The 19,336-nt window shown below is 34.6% G+C and overlaps 1 protein-coding gene across 6 annotated transcripts in view; it reads left to right on the top strand.

Annotated features, from left to right (window-relative positions):
- The window catches only part of DNAJC13 (DnaJ heat shock protein family (Hsp40) member C13), a 117,826-nt gene that overhangs the window by 70,761 nt on the left and 27,729 nt on the right, over positions 1 to 19,336 (top strand). For all 6 annotated transcript variants that reach the window (XM_038570856.1, XM_038570855.1, XM_038570860.1 and 3 more), the window contains 14 exons: positions 481 to 585; positions 1,379 to 1,581; positions 2,606 to 2,690; positions 5,148 to 5,302; positions 5,810 to 5,855; positions 7,732 to 7,886; positions 8,896 to 9,097; positions 10,738 to 10,853; positions 11,650 to 11,728; positions 13,340 to 13,475; positions 15,174 to 15,358; positions 15,788 to 15,862; positions 17,295 to 17,414; positions 18,661 to 18,840. In XM_038570856.1, the coding sequence (XP_038426784.1) occupies positions 481 to 585; positions 1,379 to 1,581; positions 2,606 to 2,690; positions 5,148 to 5,302; positions 5,810 to 5,855; positions 7,732 to 7,886; positions 8,896 to 9,097; positions 10,738 to 10,853; positions 11,650 to 11,728; positions 13,340 to 13,475; positions 15,174 to 15,358; positions 15,788 to 15,862; positions 17,295 to 17,414; positions 18,661 to 18,840 (1,842 nt within the window). The remainder of the gene's footprint in view (positions 1 to 480; positions 586 to 1,378; positions 1,582 to 2,605; positions 2,691 to 5,147; positions 5,303 to 5,809; positions 5,856 to 7,731; positions 7,887 to 8,895; positions 9,098 to 10,737; positions 10,854 to 11,649; positions 11,729 to 13,339; positions 13,476 to 15,173; positions 15,359 to 15,787; positions 15,863 to 17,294; positions 17,415 to 18,660; positions 18,841 to 19,336) is intronic.

Below are 19,336 nucleotides of genomic sequence, written 5' to 3' on the forward strand. Positions count from 1 at the left end.
GAAAATGTTTAAAAGCAAAAAAAACCTTCCTTTTAGTATTTTAGCTCTTTGATCTCAGGTGCTTATTGAAACTGTTAGTTGGAGTGAGTTTTTTCCCTCAAAAACTTTAGTGTTTTTAGCATTATGGTTTAAGTTTAATGTTGTGTTTATTTATAAAGTTATTTGTAATATTCTTTGCTACTCAAGTTTTACTGTCCTCAGAATTTATTAGTGACAGTAGGATATATAGATGTCTTATAATTTAGCTTAGATTGCCAAGTGAATTTAGGAAGCTATTTATTTCAAATGCATATTAGTAAGGAAATAGATTTTTTTGGACTACTTGGTTAGACACTGGTTCTTAAAATTAAGGTCACCTGAAATTTAGGTGATTTTCCAAAGGAGTGTAAACCCAGGAAAGTTAGTTCTGTATTACTTTTTATGATATCTGCCCCCTTAGATTTCTGCCTTGAAAAATAACTGTATATTTTTAAAACTTAGAGCAATGTAATCGAAGCTGCTCCAGATATGAAAAGAGAGAGTGAAAAGGAATGGTACTTTGGCAACGCAGACAAAGAAAGGAGTGGCCCATATGGATTTCATGAGGTTTGTGTCTTAGAGAAACTTTTTGTGATGGTCTTTCTTCTTCTTATGCCCTTCTGCTTAGCATACATAGAGATGTGGAGTATTTTTAAACTATGATTTCAAGTACTATCATCAGGTCTAAGGGCTCTGTCATTCAATTTCCATATGAAGAATTAGATGGCTTGCAGTTCTAAACAACCACACATACATATAGGTGCACACATACACACAGTTATGTCTTCAAACCTTTTTGTTTATAAGCTGTTGTTACAGAGGTAGCACTTAGATTTTTAATAAGTTTTAAAGTAATAATAGCAATGGATTTCTTAATAGTTATAAGATATAGATAATTAAGGCTTTTCAAACTACAACGCTTCTATATGGAATAAGTAGGTAAATTTTATTATGCAGTCTGAAATTCACTGAAAATTGTGCAATTCAAGGGCAATTTCCATCTTAACAGCTACTGTTACTTGATCTTGACATCTTAGGCTCAGTTGGAATTTAGCCAAAGTTTTATAGAAGACCAAGCCCTCTACTTGTATATATCTTGGTCATTTTACACTCTGCCTACTGTTTTCATTCTTTCCAGTGTTCTTGATGCTCTGTAGGTTGGCCAACTAAATGGTTATTTTCTTATATTAGTAACCTATTTCAGGTTCTTGAAGACTTGTCAACAAAAGTTTGTTGTTTTTTGATAGTGAACTTGTATGTTTATTGTCGTAGTTCATGTGTTTTCCACAAAATAGAAAACCTTAGCAAACATCATTTGCTTCATTCATGTTTGTAGTAATGGTGCCTTCCATTGATTTAGATGCAAGAATTGTGGACCAAAGGAATGTTAAATGCAAAAACCAGATGTTGGGCTCAAGGCATGGATGGATGGCGACCACTTCAGGGAATACCTCAGCTTAAGTGGTGTCTGTTAGCCAGTGGACAGGCTGTACTAAATGAAACTGACCTTGCTACCCTTATATTGAACATGTTGATCACAATGTGTGGATATTTTCCAAGCAGGTAAAATGTAATTGCACATTTCCATGGTTAACAGGGACTCCAAAATACCTTGCTGTTTCCATTTATATGGCTGCTTCCTCAGTAACAACATGGGGATTACCCTGGTGATTTAGAGCAAAGATATCCATTTGTGACCTTGAGGAAATGCTGCTTTGAGTTTTGGAGCTTTTGAAACCTATAAAGAAATAATTTGCAAATTATATTGATAAAGTAGCTAAAAAATGACTTTCTCTGGGAGACTTCAAATAATGTTACCAAATCCAGGCTTACTCGCTGCACTCTAGCAACAGTAACAGTTGAATAAATATACTGCAGACTGTACACTGTAGTGAGTGCCACCAGCTCATCAGTCAGGTTAGCTCCTGGTAAAAAAGTTGATTCCAAGCCCACATCTTGCCCCATAACTTGTCCCACTTGACCAGTGAAGGTGAAAATATGTTATATAACTATTGCAGGGAACCTTTCAATCTTTATAAAATATTTATATATGTACATTTTGTGTATTACTCTTACTAGAGACCTTTTGTGATGGAAGTTACTGAGAAACTAGCAGTTTTATAACATTTGAGGCTTTTGTGGTTCCAATTCTCTTTAAAATTCAGATTGGACTTAAAAGCACACGGTATTTAGAAGGAATGTAGCATTAAAATTAAAGCTATACAGGGAAAATACTGAGAGTAGTTAAATTTATGCGACAAAGTTTGATATGCCCTTTGGGGGGAAATATCCTCTGACAATGTGTTGGGCAACACCAAGTTTAATCAATTAAATAATAAATAAGAGTCTTTGGCTCTTCTAGGGTACTGTTTTTCAAGGAAATCTTATGGAAGGAAATGAAGTCATATTAAGCAGCCAAATAGATTTAAACCAAAATACCTAATCATGTTCCCAGCTGTATGAGAGCTTAGTCTTCATTAACAAAAAAGTAAGGTAACATGCTTCATGCCTAGTAGAATGTCATATGCTCTGCACGTACAAATTTTAATAAATATATTAAATGTTGACCTTAGAAAATATTTTCTAGGGATCAAGATAATGCCATCATTCGGCCTTTACCCAGAGTGAAAAGACTGCTGTCAGATAGCGCTTGCCTTCCCCATATTATTCAGGTGAGTTACTTTTGTGTTCTCAAATTAGGAATAGTATTTTAAGAATCATTCTCCCTTACTCAATTTTGGTATGAGCGCTACCTAGTCTTTGTTGTATTGTAGTGTATTCCATTTCCTAAAACCTTGAACCCTGATTACGTTTATTTCACTTATTCCTAATTGAGTTGATACTCTGATTATACTGTGGAAGATTGCATATCCAAGAACATAAACATAGGAAGCCTCCAGACTCCAGAATTACTCTCAAAAAGTTTTATTTATTATGCATTCTTCAATCACACCGTTGAAGTTAGGAATCCTGGGAAGTACACCAGTGGCCACAGACATGGGCATGTGGTAGGTGATAGTCCAAGAAATAATCGCAGCCATATTGCCAGCTTGCCTCAGAGTTTGACTCTTTTCAGTTAAGTATTTTAATGAATAACAACTGATCTAATGCATTGAGTTGGAATTATGTAGGATAATGTATTTTTTTCTTCTTTTTTCTCCCCATTCTGCTCTTTTGGGATTAAGCTTTTTCTAGATTAGCATTAAATCCAAATAAATCAGGTCCCAGAGATTTCAGACCAGTGTTTCCCTCTATTAAATATCCTGTTATTAAATCTCAGTTTTATATTAACCACGCATGGTCTGACTTTAAAGTATTTGGCAGTAATTTGTGTTATTTGTATACATCAGTTGTACATTGATGTGAAAAGAATTACTTACTTTGTATATTTTTATATTCACAAATATGCAAGTGCCTATGTAAGTCACTGATAATGAACAAGTCTTCTGAAATATGACAGTGACAGTGCCCTATCAACTCCTGCCCACCCCACAACTTCTATTACTTAAGCATATCAGCATTTCCAAATTTGTATCTTTTCTGTTGTGGATCTGTTACACTACCTAAATGAAAAAGTGCTACAATTACTGTTTCTTGGAACCCATCATGCAGTCCAGCCTAGAGGACCATGTGGCTGTGTATGTGAGGGGGTACAAGGAGAGAGATTTGTTTTCAATTCTGGATGTGTAGATAAAGGCCTAGAAAATCTACCTCTCTCAAACATTTTTCCAAGTCTTAGGAAACTGAAAAAAAAAAAAAAAGTAAAAGCAAACACTGTTGAATTTCAGGTCAGAAAAGAATGACTAAAAAACTTGTAAGAGATGTGGTTGGCATAACATGAAGCTTTGGAGGGGAAGAGCCCATTTTAATTAAAAAAGTTTTTAGCAATATCTGAACAATTAAAATGATTTAGGAGAAAAAATTCATTGATAAGCCTACCTGTTCTTAATAGTATATACTGCCTTTTATGCTGAGTTTAAAAAAATATTTTTTTAGAAGCTATTTTTGTTTTTCCTTAATTTTAGAAGTCTAAGATTGAGTGAATGTCCTAGGTTTTCTGATATAGTTGTAATTTTCAAATATTCTTGAGTTTTGCCTGCTAGTTCCTATATTTTTATTAAAGTGATAGCAAGTCTTGAAATACAACTGCTGTTAAACTAGGGAAAAATCCTGTTACTGTATCTAGGTTTTTCCTCTGTAAAACATGTCATAGTATTTTAAACACTCAATCTAAATAACTTGAACAGGTAAAACAACAAAACACAGAAAAATCCAAATTATTAAAGACGTATAGCAATTCAGCCTTATAACTGAGTCTACTAACTTTGACTTCTTATTGTGAGCTAGTATTTACTCATACTCTAATTTTTTTACTGGTAGTGTTTGACCCAACGTTGGGAATTCTTGGGAAGTGTTTACAGAAAATTGAAATGCCACTTACATTAAGATAAAACTTATTAAATATCTTTATCAAGTGTTTATTCATAGTAATTCTATGGTTTCTTAATCACCCAGATTCATTGTGGTCCCAGGTAACTCCCTTTGGTACTGTAAGCTTAGATTTCTAGAGACATCTGCTTGGTACTTACTGACAGTAGTAGAAGTACCACTGGTATTTGGTTACCCATTTGCCTTCTACTTACACTTGTAGATCTGTTTTTTTAGTGCCATTAGTGTGCACTGATAGTTGTCCTCTGCTCTGCTCCTTGAGTTCTCCAGTAATCTTCAGAGAATGCCTCACATCCTGAAACTCTCCCAATGCATAGCTACTTTTCTTGTTTATTTTGTCGTTAACAAAGAAGTCCACTTAGGAAGATTTCTGCATAAGAAACAATTTTATCTATAGTTATGACAACATAGCTTCAGGTATCTTTGGACCTTTTCTGAATAAGTTTTGACCAATTCTCAATTAACGTTTTTCTCTCTGTGCATTAACTATTGTAAAATGAATTAATTTTCAAGTATCTTGAGTCGGGTAGACAAACAAGCTTACTAAATCCCACAGATTTTTATTTTCTAGCTTATTACATATAAGAAACTATAACTTCACATGAAATACATAAACCTAAATGATGTTATTGTGAGGTTTTTTTTTATAATCCAGTAACAAAAGCATTTTTTTTTTTTAGCTACTGCTGACCTTTGACCCTATCCTTGTTGAGAAGGTTGCGATTTTATTATACCATATCATGCAAGATAACCCACAGTTACCTCGTCTTTATCTTAGTGGAGTATTTTTCTTTATCATGATGTATACAGGTTCCAATGTGCTTCCTGTTGCTCGGTAAGAACTTTGATGAAAATCTTATTTAAAGTTATTTGAAATGTACATGACAGTTTTTTTTAATTGATTCTTTTTGTGAGTACATCATTGCTCTCATTACATTTTTCATTTTAAAAGCCATTTGGAAATAAGAATGGGGAAAAAATAACTCAGAATTGTGCCACTTTACCATATCTAACCTAAGAATTTATCACCATCTTTTAAAATATAGTTTTAGCAGATGTATTTAATATAACTACTTGTATTGCACATACAGTTTTACATTTTGTGTTTTTCTTCAGATTGGGTAATTTTTCATATTACTACATAATCTTAATATGACTATAATTTAAAAATCTTCCTAATTCATTTAATTTCTTGCCTAATTAGAAATTAAACAATTTGGAAATATGTATTTACAAGTGGTCTTTAGTGGTTTTTATTTATGAAAAAAACTGATCTTTAGAATATTAAAGTTACTAAATTTAAATCAGTTCCCATATTTGACAAGTCATTTTTCTTCCCTAGATTTTTGAAGTATACTCATACCAAACAGGCTTTCAAGTCAGAAGAGGTAAGCCAGATTAATCATCTGAATATATAACTTAACACTGAATAAGCTATCTTAACAATGAGCTGTGTATGTTTACTAGATTGTAAGCATTTGAGGATAGGTACTGTCTTACTCATTTTTCACATTTCTTGTGGTGGTACTTTGCACATAGATTGTCTTAAGCTAGCGTTTATGATGAAAATAAGTGTTGCCCGTTAGACTTAACACCAAATTGTAGATATGAATTATAACTTGACACTGCAGTAAATATAACTTGTTTCCTTTGTGTAAAATTTAGATTAATAATTTTCATAAAACTTGAGTATATACCTGAATCTCATATAATCAGCTAAAATTCAGTTAAGACTTCAGCCTTCTTTTTGTTCAGATCACAAGGTGGCAGAAGTGCCAAGTTTCTCTTTTGAAGCTACTTAATTTTTTAGGTGCTCTCAAGTGTCCTTGCCATTTTACATTTTACTAGGGAAGAAAAATAGGAATCCAAAAAAGATAAGACTCATCCAGATAGCTTTGACAACCTGAAACCTTATACCTACATTTTACAGAGGTATTTATTGTCAAAACGTAATGGATTTTTCTAATTTAGTTAAGGTTCTTATGGAGCAGTGATGTTGAGAGCCCATTGAAAGCAGAAGAACAAACCAAAACCAGACCACTGTTGAGGAGACTAACCAAGGAATGTTACACATCTTTGACAGTGGGCACTAGACCAAACTTCATGTTTGCTAGAGCAGCCATTGAAGCCCTGGAAAATAATCTAATAATATTAAAGTGATGCCCATGGCAATATAATTTCCATAGCTTTTATACAAATAGAAAATGAAAATGTAAAAAAAGTTTTTAAAAAATTACTTTTAATGCTATCACAGTAGTGTAGCATTAGGCATTTTTTGGCATTCTTTTTTCCCCTTTTTTTTTCTGTGCAGTTCTGCCTATGTAATCTTTTTTTCAAGTTTTTAACATAGAAATGATACATTATTTCACCTAACAGTATTTTGAATAATTAGAGCAAAACTGTAACAGAACTCTAGATGCAAGAATTACCAAACAATAGTATTCTAAAGAGCAAAGAAAGCATTTCTTCATCCCAAATTTTAACAGATAGTGAATTTATGGCTTTTATTAACAAAAAGCTTTGGCAGTATTTATCATCTAATTTGTCTTGGCTCTAGGTGATAAAACCATGTCTGGGTTTATTTTTTTGTCTCTTTGTCACATCCTAGAGAAAAAAAAATTCTCAATTTGCCTAGAAGGAAAGAAGAAAAGTATTAAAGTCCTTAGGATTTTATTTCTATCAGGTAAAGAAGTGAGTTTTAAAATTTAGTATGATAAAGTATAATCATTATCCTGACTTCATTTGGCCAGCCAGAGAATATGAAGTCCTTAAAATAGTCAATTATAATTACTTTGAATAGATATTCTTCATCTAAGTGTCCACACTTCATGAGGACAGGCTTTTCAAGATGTTGATTTTATGGACTTACTTGTTTTTGAAAACAGAAGCAAGTACAGGTGAAAACTGCAACCAACAGTGTAACACAGAATAATTGATGTGGATCATTGCAGGATCTCTCCTTATATTGTCCATTCCTGTTACACATGGTTCAAAGCCAGTTGTCCTAAATAATGTTGGCATCACCTGACACCTGAGGAGCTTAAGACTGCTGGAGATCCAGAGAGTGTTAATTCTGCCTTAGAGCTCATGCCAAAGCAGTTAATACCAGACATCTTCCACTTTACATTTTGCCATGTTTCCATCGTAATTTCCAAAGCATAAAAGCAATTTGTTCCAGTTGTTTTCTTAAAATGTTCTCTAACCCTAATTAATTTATTAAAAAATTGAAAGATGACTTTAGTGTTTCTGTGTTTTGTTTTAAAGACAAAAGGACAAGATATTTTTCAGAGAAGTATACTCGGGCACATCCTTCCAGAAGCAATGGTTTGTTACTTAGAAAATTATGAGCCTGAAAAGTTTTCTGAGATTTTTCTAGGAGAATTTGATACTCCAGAAGCAATCTGGAGCAGTGAAATGAGGTAAATAGCTTATTGATTATTTGTATTTTATTCTCAGAATCTTTTCATCTTCCATCTGGCTTGACTTCTGTTAAGAGAATTGCTTTCATTAGTTACATAATCTAAGCTACAGCAGTCATTGGTGCCAAATTAAGTGATGAGTTTGACAGGGCTGTATAAGCTTTTTTCTGTTCTAACATGATTTGACAAAGCTCCTGTTCTCTTAATAGAACTTTATAAAAGGTTAGAGCCTGTTACTACTAGTGATGCTTAAATCAATCTATAGAACTGGTAAGATTTTAGGTAGTGTATATAAGGAATATATAGGGATAAAATCATCACATGCTTCCTTGGTATTTGGAAGTAGAACTGTACTCCACTAATTAAAAATTATGCCCACATAGAATGGATCACACCAGAGATAACACAGATCATTTTAGAATGAGGCCCCCTAGTCAGCACATTTTAATCTTAATGTGAAAGTTAGCATTCCTAAAGAATATCCTTTAAGAAGAAAAGCCTGTGAAAATAAGAAAAAGTAGAGGCACAAAAGCAGATGTCAGCATTCAGACAGGCTCTGGAAAAGAGTACACACTTCATAGATCAGATGTCAAGGCCACCTCTTCTATGGAGAACGCCTCAGTCCTCTTAGCTGGATGGCAGTTGATTTTCTGATTCAGTTGTTTACTTCCTTGGCTGACATCATACTCACAATGCCACTTGCTTGTTATCATTTGTCGTATCTCTTAGGTTAATCCATAGACTTGGCATGTGCTAGCCACCAACTATGACTGTCTTTATAGGCAAGTACTATAAATAAGTTTATATCCATTGAGAACTTTTACATAATAACTTTAGAATGCCCTCAGTAACATATTTATAAACACTCAATTTTAGGCCAGTAATTAATTGAATTACTCTAAAGAAGTTCCATGTGATTATCTTGTGTGGATTACCAGTCTTAACCTTTTTTTTTTTTTTTAAACTGAAGTCATCCCTTCATAATGCTTGGAGATTTTTGTAATTGTAGGCGCCTCATGATAGAGAAAATTGCTGCCCATCTTGCTGATTTCACACCACGTCTTCAAAGTAACACAAGAGCACTTTATCAATATTGTCCTATCCCGGTAATCAACTATCCACAACTAGAAAACGAGCTATTTTGTAATATTTATTACCTCAAACAACTTTGTGATACACTCCGGTTTCCAGATTGGCCCATTAAAGATCCGGTAAGTCAGTAGATTTTTTTTTTGTGCCTTCTCAAACTGTAAAAATATCCTCTAATCACTTCTGGGTATTTTTTCCTTTAATAAGGATAATAGCTTTCTTAAGTGATTTCTCTTACTTAAGACTACGTAACTCTGAGTGTAATTTAATATATTTGGGTAAATCTCAAACTGAAAGATAACTTTGAGGAAGAATTAAGAACTTTACAATCTTGATCTTTTTGACAAATATAAACATAATTTCACGTATATAAACAATTATATACTGTAATGGCTTGGTGGAAGCTTGTCTTTATAGCACATTGAGTAAGCTCACAGATATTGGAGATAGGCAGTCTCGCATTGAGTCTCAGTTTGACCATTAATAAGGTCTGATTAATATTTCTTGATTTTTCTAGGCCTCAGTTATAGTAATACTACTACTACTACCAACAGCAATAATCTCATGTGGTTGGGAAAATTGAGAACTCAGATTAAAAGATAGTGTAATTCTTAAAAAAAAAAAAAAAAAAAAGATAGTGTAATTCTTGACACACATAGGCAGTAGTGGGACCTACTCATTTATTTAGCAGTGCCCTTAGGAACCCTTCTTCTTGAGCCCCTTAATATATATTGGAAGCCTGGAATAAAGTAGGCCTGGGTGGCCATGTTGCCTTGTTACTGAAACAGAGGTTATACCGTCATCCTTATCAGCAAAAAATTTCAGAACAGTTCTGCTCATACCAGTAGACATTGCCACTTTACAGCACTACAGCACTATGACCAAATGAAGACAGGTATTTTTGCTACTTGGTCTGGATTTAACTTGAAGTGTAATGGAAAAGCATGGGCTTTTTTTAGTCAGACCTAGGTTTGAATCCAGTTCTGTCACTTGGTAAGTGGGAAACAAGGAGCTGTCTCTCTGAATCTGAATGGTTTCATGTATTATTGAACTTTATGAAAGAATTAAGTTTGCTACAGTCTGTAAAGCACGTAGCCCGTTGGCATAGAGGCATGCAGTAAATATTAGCTTTCTTCTGACCTGCTACCCAGACTCCCATGTTTTTACTATTCCTTAGATTTGTTTTGGATACCAGCCTACTGGTAATTACATTAGATCACCTTCAGGAGCATGTTGCCGTATACTGCTTTCTTTCATGCTGCAGTGTATCATCTACTAATTTCATATTTTTCTGACTTCCTGAATGTTTAACAATTAAAAATAGATAAAATGTGGCAGAGAATAAAAAATACCACATAAGAGAAGTGCCTGGGTGGCTCAGTCAGTTAAGTGTCCCACTCTTGATTTCAGCTCACGTCATGATCTCAGGGTTGTGGGATTGAGCCCTGCATCAGACTCCGTTCCAGCTATGGAGCCTGCTTAAGATTCTCTCCCTCTCTCTTTCTCATTCTGCACCTCCCCCCCCACAAAAAGAAGATCACATATGAAGAGAGAGATGTAGCCCTATAGCAGATACCTTGCTGCCTATTTAGCAGTGTTTGAGAAAGTGGTTTTGGTTATTTGTATTTCAGAAAACTAATAATTGGGTAGCCTAGAAATGTCAGTTTAAATATATATAGCACAAGAATTCTGTAACTTAAAAATTATATTCTGAAATAGTTTTACTTTAAGAGATAAAAGTTTTAATCCTCTTGTCTTTAAGGTTAAGCTTCTAAAAGATACCCTTGATGCCTGGAAGAAGGAAGTAGAAAAGAAACCACCTACAATGTCAATAGATGATGCATATGAAGTGCTCAATCTCCCTCAAGGACAGGGGCTGTGAGTTATTTTCAGTATTACAACAGTAAAATGTCTGCCTTGTCTTAGAATGTGAATATCAAAGACTCAATTATTAAACAATTCTTAATTTTTTTACCTATTCTTTGATGTATACACCTATAGAAATAACATATGGAACTGTATCCATGTGATTATCTTTTATTCCACATTTTTTAGCAGATTAACATCTTTCTGTCCTTGCTGGTACAGTCTTTGCTCTCTATTAATTGAAATAATAGATGCAAAACACTTGGCACTATATCTGACATATAATGGTTACATATTCATATTCCCCCTTCCTCTTACTGTTTGTGTTATACATGAGGAAGAGATCTGGTAGCAATGTGTTTCGGACACTGACTGACAGATGTATAAGAATGCAGATTTACTTCATTAATTTATTAGAGATTTTTTATAGTAGGATAGATCATATTAGAGAAATATAATTTAAAAGAAAATTTTCTTAAGTGTAAACTGAATTTGTATATTTTTGGCAAGGCTGATATTTAAAATTAAAATTAGTTTGAGGTGTTTGAAAAAACTTCTTAGTTCTTCAAATATGATTTTGTAATTTGAAGTGATTGATAACTTTCCATAGGGAACATTGAGATTTTTTCTTTCAGATATAAAGATACATAAAGAATATTCTTTCTTGACTCTTGCTGAGTTTAATTTGATGTCTGATATATGATCATATACAATAACAGTAAGGTTCTTATTGTATTGTTTTAAATAATTCTGTAAAAAAAATTTTTGCACCTTACTCTGTTCATAAAATAATTTTACTATTTAACAGGCATGATGAGAGCAAGATTAGAAAAGCTTACTTCAGACTTGCACAAAAGTACCACCCTGATAAGAATCCAGAAGGGAGGGTATGTACTGCCTTTGGCATTAGGACTTTGGGGTTGACTTCCTTTGGCTGTATTACTATTTTAGGTAGAGAAAAAGATAAAGTCACTCTCTTTGCTAGTGTCTGCCTCATAATATAATGCCCCAGTGTATGTTAACTTTTAGCCCACATGCCCATGATTTCTGCATGAATGGTCCTTCCTCAGTTTACCAAAAGGACTGCCCTTGTGACTAGTAACTTAAGGATATTTTCTCCTGTCTGAGAATTAACTCTAGTGGGCAGTCACATGAATAATTGAACATTAAGAATGTGGATGAACTTAATTCATCGGTGATGTTACTGCCATTCAAATTACTTAGGGTAATTTTTTTTCCTAATGACATCTAACTTCATATTGTTCTAACTGAAAAAGTAGAAAATTTGGATCAGACTTTATCAGGTGCCAGCATTTCCTGATCTACCTCTTCCAGCTTCCTACTAAAATAACCAAGAAAGATTCATAAAAGATGAAATCACACAATGACTTCTATAACTAACAGTTTATTGCTAGAAACTTGGAGTAATTTCCACTGATTTCAAGGTTAATTTTTTTTATTAGAGACAATATTACTAAATGGGAAGACTTGGTATTGAAAAGATACTACTCTTAAATGTTTAAGACATTTTTAATCAAAAGCTTGGGATTTTTTGAGAAATGTATAGCAATCCAGATTCATTTGGAAGAGAAAACAACCAAAATAAGAAGAAATTTTGAAATCATTATTACATTACTAGACTTAACCTCCCGGATGTTAAAGTACTCTATAAAGCTATGGTAGTAAAATGATATGACACTGATGCAAGAATCAACATGTAGATCAAGGAACATAATACAGTGTTACAATAGTTTAAGAAGAAAAAATACATATAACAATATAGTTTAAGAGCAGGGATTTAGGAGTCAGACCTGGGTGTCTTAGTCCATCATCAATTGACTTTGTGATCTTAGGCAAAGTTATTTAACATTATCTAAAAAATGAGAATAGAACTGTACACCTCATATGGCTGTTTGGAAGATTAAGTGAAATAGTATTTGTAAAGCATATTTAGTACAATGCCTGCTATAGTACTCAATAAATAGTAGCTCATAACTATATAATAGCTCAGAAACTGGGGATCCCTGGGTGGCGTAGCGGTTTGGCGCCTGCCTTTGGCCCAGGGCGCGATCCTGGAGACCCGGGATCGAATCCCACATCGGGCTCCCGGTGCATGGAGCCTGCTTCTCCCTCTGTCTCTGAGCCTCTCTCTCTGTGTGACTATCATAAATAAATAAAAATTAAAAAAAAAAAATAGCTCAGAAACTGTCTTTAGTGTGTATGAGTTCAGTGTGATATATATTTGTATAAACCCAGTGAAGAAGAATTTTTTAGTAAATGGTATTAAGATCAATAAATCGCTTTGGGGCGGGGGAGAAAGTTTCATCTTCCAAGTATACCAGTTAGATTACCACTGGAATGAATTCCTTAATGTAAAACAAAACAAAACAAAAAATAACTAAAGAAGTTACTGGTAAAATACAAACCAGCTCTGTTCTGTTTAAGTTGTGGTTTGAGATGTTCCAAACTAAAAGTTAATTATCTTTGGTTATATACAGGATATGTTTGAAAAAGTAAATAAAGCGTATGAATTTTTATGTACCAAATCAGCAAAAATAGTGGATGGACCAGATCCAGAGAACATAATTTTAATTCTGAAAACGCAGAGCATCCTCTTCAACCGTCATAAAGAAGGTAGGCATATGTTATTCTCAAATTTAAATTTACCTTCCAGCTAATTCTACCATATATTTTTTTAAGATTTTATTTGTTTATTCATGAGACAGAGGGGGCAGGGGCAGAGGAAGAAGCAGGCTCCTCACAGTGAGCCCAATGTGGGGCTCGAACCTAGATCCCGCCGGGGTCATGCCCTGAGCCAAAGGCAGACACTCAGCCACTGAGTCACCCAGGCGTCCCTACTGTGTTGTTTCTATAGCATATTTTAATAGGTTTAAAGTTTTTATTGCAAAAGAGTCTTAGAATTACATTTTAGATAAAGTAAAAGAGTAATTTTCTTTCAGAAGGTCCAAAATGTTGTCTGTATTATACTTTCCACTTCTTACCTAGGTTTTTCAGTACTTGCATTTCTAGCAAGTTTCGTTATTTCTTCCTGAAAGGACATTTGTATTCTGTGGAAGTACTTAGGTTAGTTTTTTGTGTTAGGCCATTTAGCAGCAAATGTATTAAACGAGATCTATAATGGATCTGGATTTTAATAATCATTTCGTGTTGTTCTTAAATCACATGTAGAAGACTGTGCCTTTTACAACTTCAAAAGCTTCTAAAGAATAGTCTGGCCTTTAAAAAGCAACAGGAACTTTTCACATGATCATATGCTTCTCTTATACTTCTCACTTCCGGTGGTATCTTTCAAAACTCTGATCCTGTGGGACAGCTTGAAAAACACTGGTGTAGAAGAAATAGGTATGATTTCAGAGTACAGGTCTTTGGGAATTTCCAGCGTGTTCACAGGGCCATTTGCAGGAACAGTACCATCCAGAAGGCCAGGAGTATGTTGTAAACTTTAAAGGATTTGTTGGGGTTGGGAAGTTTAGGTTTAAGACAGCAGGTATCCTTTGGCTTGGGAACTGAATGAACTTGGCTTAAAGCACAAAGTGGGAGACCCATTTGCTCTGTTGGATGATGTTGGGAGAGAAGGAAGAGAGGACGCTGGCAATTTGAGATCACCAGAATTGTTGAGTTATTGAAGACAAGTAGGCTTTTCAGTTTTAGTATTAGAGGGGACAGCTTGGGGTTCTAGCAATTTGAGAGTAGTGATTAATTGATTCACTTTTGCATATGAGTTCAACAGAACACATTTATAAAGCATTTAGCTATATGGCATTTACTACTAATCAGAATGAGTTTAAAGAAGTCTTTTTCAAACTGTTGGTTATGCTTTAATGGCTAATGACTCTATGAGAGTTGCAGTTGTGGCTCACCATTGCTTTGTTATCAAAGTCATAATGTTTTTTCAGACTGTGTCTCCCACCTACCCCAAAGGGGATTTTTATACCTAGTAAGTTCTGTTGTGAGGTCCTGATCTGTCTGCTGTCTGAGATCAAGTGAAAAGTTACAAAGATCCCATGGACAATATAGAAAGTAGATATTTTGCGAAGGATCAAAACCACTACACGCTTAAGTTCAGTTAATCAACCACAAAATATTCTATTTTTGGTGGTAGCATTTTGGAGAAATCAGCCAAACCAAGTGTGCAAAAAAAAAAAAAAGAAATATCTGAGGGATTTATACCAGGTTTAATTTCTTTTTATGAATATGTTTTCATTTTCTTTTTAAGGGAATATAATTAAACATGGTGTCAAAATTAACACCATGACAACCACTTTTTGTTTTGTTTGCTATTTTCCCAGCACTAACCTTTGATTATTTCAGATTTACAGCCTTATAAATATGCAGGATACCCCATGCTAATTAGGACTATAACAATGGAAACTTCAGATGACCTCCTTTTCTCAAAAGAATCACCATTGTTGCCTGCTGCCACAGAGCTGGCTTTCCATACTGTCAACTGCTCAGCCCTCAATGCTGAAGAGCTCAGAAGGGAGAATGGAATTGAGGTAATATGGAATGACTTCTGTGCTTCTCTGCAAGCTGATTCAGGCACACCGTATGACTTTTGGCAATAGAAAATTCACCAAGTACAAGTACACTTGATAGAACTTCCTAACTTTAATTTATTCCAGCAAATAACATGTCATATTCTCCATTTAAAGGTAGAATGGAGCTTTATTTCATAATATGAGTTAGAGAGGATTGGATTCAAAATTGGTAAACTTGTTGCCTAAAAAATAGCTTATAGGGAATGTTTAAAAGGAAACTTCTAGGGAAGCCTTTGTTTACTTGTTCAACAAATGTTAATTAAGCAAAACACATTCATTTACAAATATCTAATAATAAAAGATTTTTAACATTTTATTCCTACCAGAAAAGGCTTTTCAGACTTCAAGCCTGAATGGAGAATTAATGGCTGACTTCTTTCTGTGCAGGTGTTACAAGAAGCATTTAGTCGCTGTGTGGCTGTCTTGAATCGTTCTAGTAAACCCAGTGACATGTCAGTACAGGTGAGGCTAAAATGGATGGTTCTAAGAAAGTTACACTAGACTATTAGTAGTTCAGACTTGAACATCTATGAGGATCACTTGGAGGGCTCATGAAAATGTGGGTGGCTGACCTCCACTCCCCCTGCTGCCCAATTTCTGACTCAGTGAGTGGTTTTTGGGTGGAAGATTGAAAATAAGCTTTTGTAACAAATTCCCAAGTGATACTGATGCTATTGGTCTCTGTATCATGCTTTAAGAAGTACTACACTAAATCACTTGTGATTAGTGGCTTAGTTGTTTGTTTGTTTGTTTGTTTTTTCTTAGAGAAGAGTATAATGAATTCTTACATCCTCACCACCCGGTTTCAAACATTTGTCATTTTGCCATTCTTGTTTGATTTCTCATTTGTCCATTTCCCTAATTTCCTTCCTTACCTCTGTCCCCCATCTCTAGTCTTTTTTTTCCAGTTGTATTGAGAAATAATTGGCATGCATCATTGTATAAATTTAGCACATATAGCATGATGCTTTGATTTACACATATTGTGAAATGATTACCACAGGTTAAGCTAACATTCATCAGCTTATATAGATACAATAATCCATTCCTATGGTGTTTTAATTGGCTTATTTTCTATTAAGGTTATAATTCTTTGATAGAAAATCCATCAGGAATTCATCGAGATTATTATAGAATGCATCTTTTTATGTGATCCTATATTTATGCCAGCAGATTTTAGAATTTAAAACAATTGAGTTCAGGCTTTTTAGTTTCATCCTTTGTTTTGCAGTACATACATAGAATTGTAATTCTGCAATGTTAATAAGTTGGACAAAAATACCTTAATCCAAAAAAAATACCGTAATCCAGAGTTGGCACACAATTTTTATAAAGGGTTAGAGTAAATATTTGAGGCTTTCAGGCTATATACAGTCTGTGTTGCATATTTTTGTGGTTTTCTTACAACCCTTTAAAGATGTAAAAATCAGTCTTAGCTCCCTGGCCGTACAAAGACAGGCCATAGTCAATTTGGCCCATGCACCACAGTCGCCTTTGTTTGCCAGCCCTGCATCTATGGGAAATCTTAAACAGAAATACTAACAATTCAATAGTAATGTTCTTTTTTAATTTTGGAGCATCATATATACCATTAAGCATTATTCATATATCTCTGCTGATTTGTTTTAAGGTTTAAATAAAATCTAAAAATAAATAAAATAAATTTTATTTATTCATGAGAGAGAGAGATAGGCAAAGACATAGGCAAAGGGAGAAGCAGGCTCTATGCAGGGAGCCCAATGTGGGACTCAGTCCTGGGACTCCAGGATCATGCCCTGAGCCAAAGGCAGATGCTTAACTGCTGAGCCACCCAGGTGTCCCTGATTTGATTTCTTCTGTCTTAAATAAGGAATGTATGTGTGACTCTTTTTTTGCTCTGTTGTGTTGTATGCAGGTGTGTGGACACATAAGCAAATGTTACAGTGTGGCCGCTCAGTTTGAAGAATGCCGAGAGAAGATCACAGAAATGCCTGGCATCATCAAGGATCTCTGTAGGGTGCTATATTTTGGCAAGGTACAGTTCATCTTTAATGCTTTCTGGATGCAGTAAGCAAAGGGTGTTCTTGTCTCATAGCCAATCTCCAGTTTATAAATAAGCTGTTTTCCCCAAGTTATTTTTATCTGCTGTATTTGGATCTCTAAATAATAATTTTTTTCGCAGAACCCTTGCTGTAAATGGAAGCTTTTGTTCCTATGGTGGCCCAGAAGGAATAAGACTAAAGTAATATATATAAAGGGAAGGGAGTCTCCCCTGAAAATTCCAAGAGAGGCAGAGAAGAAATGAGAAACTAGAGTAAATAAATCTAATGCAAATAAAGGACCACGTGAGATGTGAAAAAATCAATCACTGCCTGAGGGGAAGGGCTTTGGGGAGCTGAGAACTTAACACTTCCTCCCCATCCAGTACTGCTGAGAGAAGCTGGCTGTGGATAGATAGAATAGGTGACAGGGAAGGAGAGGAAGATTTCTTAGATAACTGGATAGATTTCTTAGGTAACTTGTGTTGGAATAGAACAGGATTGGAGTGCTGATCCTGGACTGAGGTATCTAGGAATAAGGAATCAGATGAAAATCTCTCAACTGTATTTACATGGTGTTCTTAGAACTATGTAATAAGAATACTAACTCTCAGGGCAACCTGCGTGCTCAGTGTTTGAGTGTCTGTCTTCAGCTCAGGGCATGATCCCAGGGTCCTGGGATCAAGTCCCGCATTGGGCTCCCCACAGGTAGCCTGCTTCTCCCTCTGCCTCTCTCTCTGTGTCTCTCATGAATAAATATATAGAATCTTAAAAAAAAAAAAAAAGAAAGAAAGAAAGAAAGAAAGAAAGAAAGAAAGAAAGAAAGAAAAGAAAGAAAGAAAGAAAGAAAGAAAGAAAGAAAGAAAGAAAGAAAGAAAGAAAGAAAGAAAGAACAGTAACTCTGATATAAGGAAGCAGACCTGCACTAGATATTGCTGATCCTAGCATGCTGCTATTAATACCTTATCACTATTTTTTAAAATTAAAGATACAAAAAAAAATGAAGAACTGTATTTCTAAGTCTTTGACAACTAGCCTCAAAGATAATTCTGTGGCTTGTCAAAAGGTCACTTTTAATTTTAGGCTTTAAAGATATTGGATTCAGATTTAAATTGGAATTGAAAATATAAGAGGAGGGAAACATTTTGCATAATAAGATAGCTGTGATATACATTCACAACCAATTTCTTTTGGGAGTTTTTTTTAACCCTGTAATAAATTTCATTATTCTTACTCTCTCAGAGCATTCCGCGGGTTGCTGCTCTTGGAGTAGAATGTGTCAGTTCTTTTGCTGTGGATTTCTGGCTACAGACACACCTATTCCAGGCTGGGATTTTATGGCATCTGCTTGGTTATCTGTTTAATTATGACTACACACTAGAAGAGAGTGGCATTCAGAAAAGTGAGGAAACAAACCAGCAGGTAACTTTCACACTGCTTTAATCTTGAATTTGAATCCAAACCATAGGTTAATGCTGAATTAATGCAAAGCAAAGTTCCCGCTATCCATAACCCCAGACATAAACTGTTTTTCTAGATAGCTAAGTTTATTGCTGTATAAGCCCAAAACTTTTTATCTTAACCATTTGTGCTAGAAGGATTCAACAGGAAGGAATTTATAGTAGCATATACTGGATATAATGTAATCTTTTTTTGATTACTTAGAGTCGTCTTTATGATCGCAAAATTATGGTTGTGTCACACAGGGAAATATAACAGTACTATTGGACTGTTGGGGCTAGCTCCCCCAGATACTTGAGTACTTAACTGATTTTCTTGAATATTTTTTGTCTCTCCTTTTTTAGTCGTCATTCATTATTCCTATTGTTAATGTCCTCTAGCAGGCAGGTCTTCTTGCCTATCTGCTACTCCCTACCCTATCCCTAAATGTGCTTCTTCCAGTTAGCCATTGTATTGA

The sequence above is a fragment of the Canis lupus genome, chromosome 23 (genome assembly GCF_011100685.1).
Source record: "Canis lupus familiaris isolate Mischka breed German Shepherd chromosome 23, alternate assembly UU_Cfam_GSD_1.0, whole genome shotgun sequence".
NCBI lineage: Eukaryota > Metazoa > Chordata > Mammalia > Carnivora > Canidae > Canis > Canis lupus.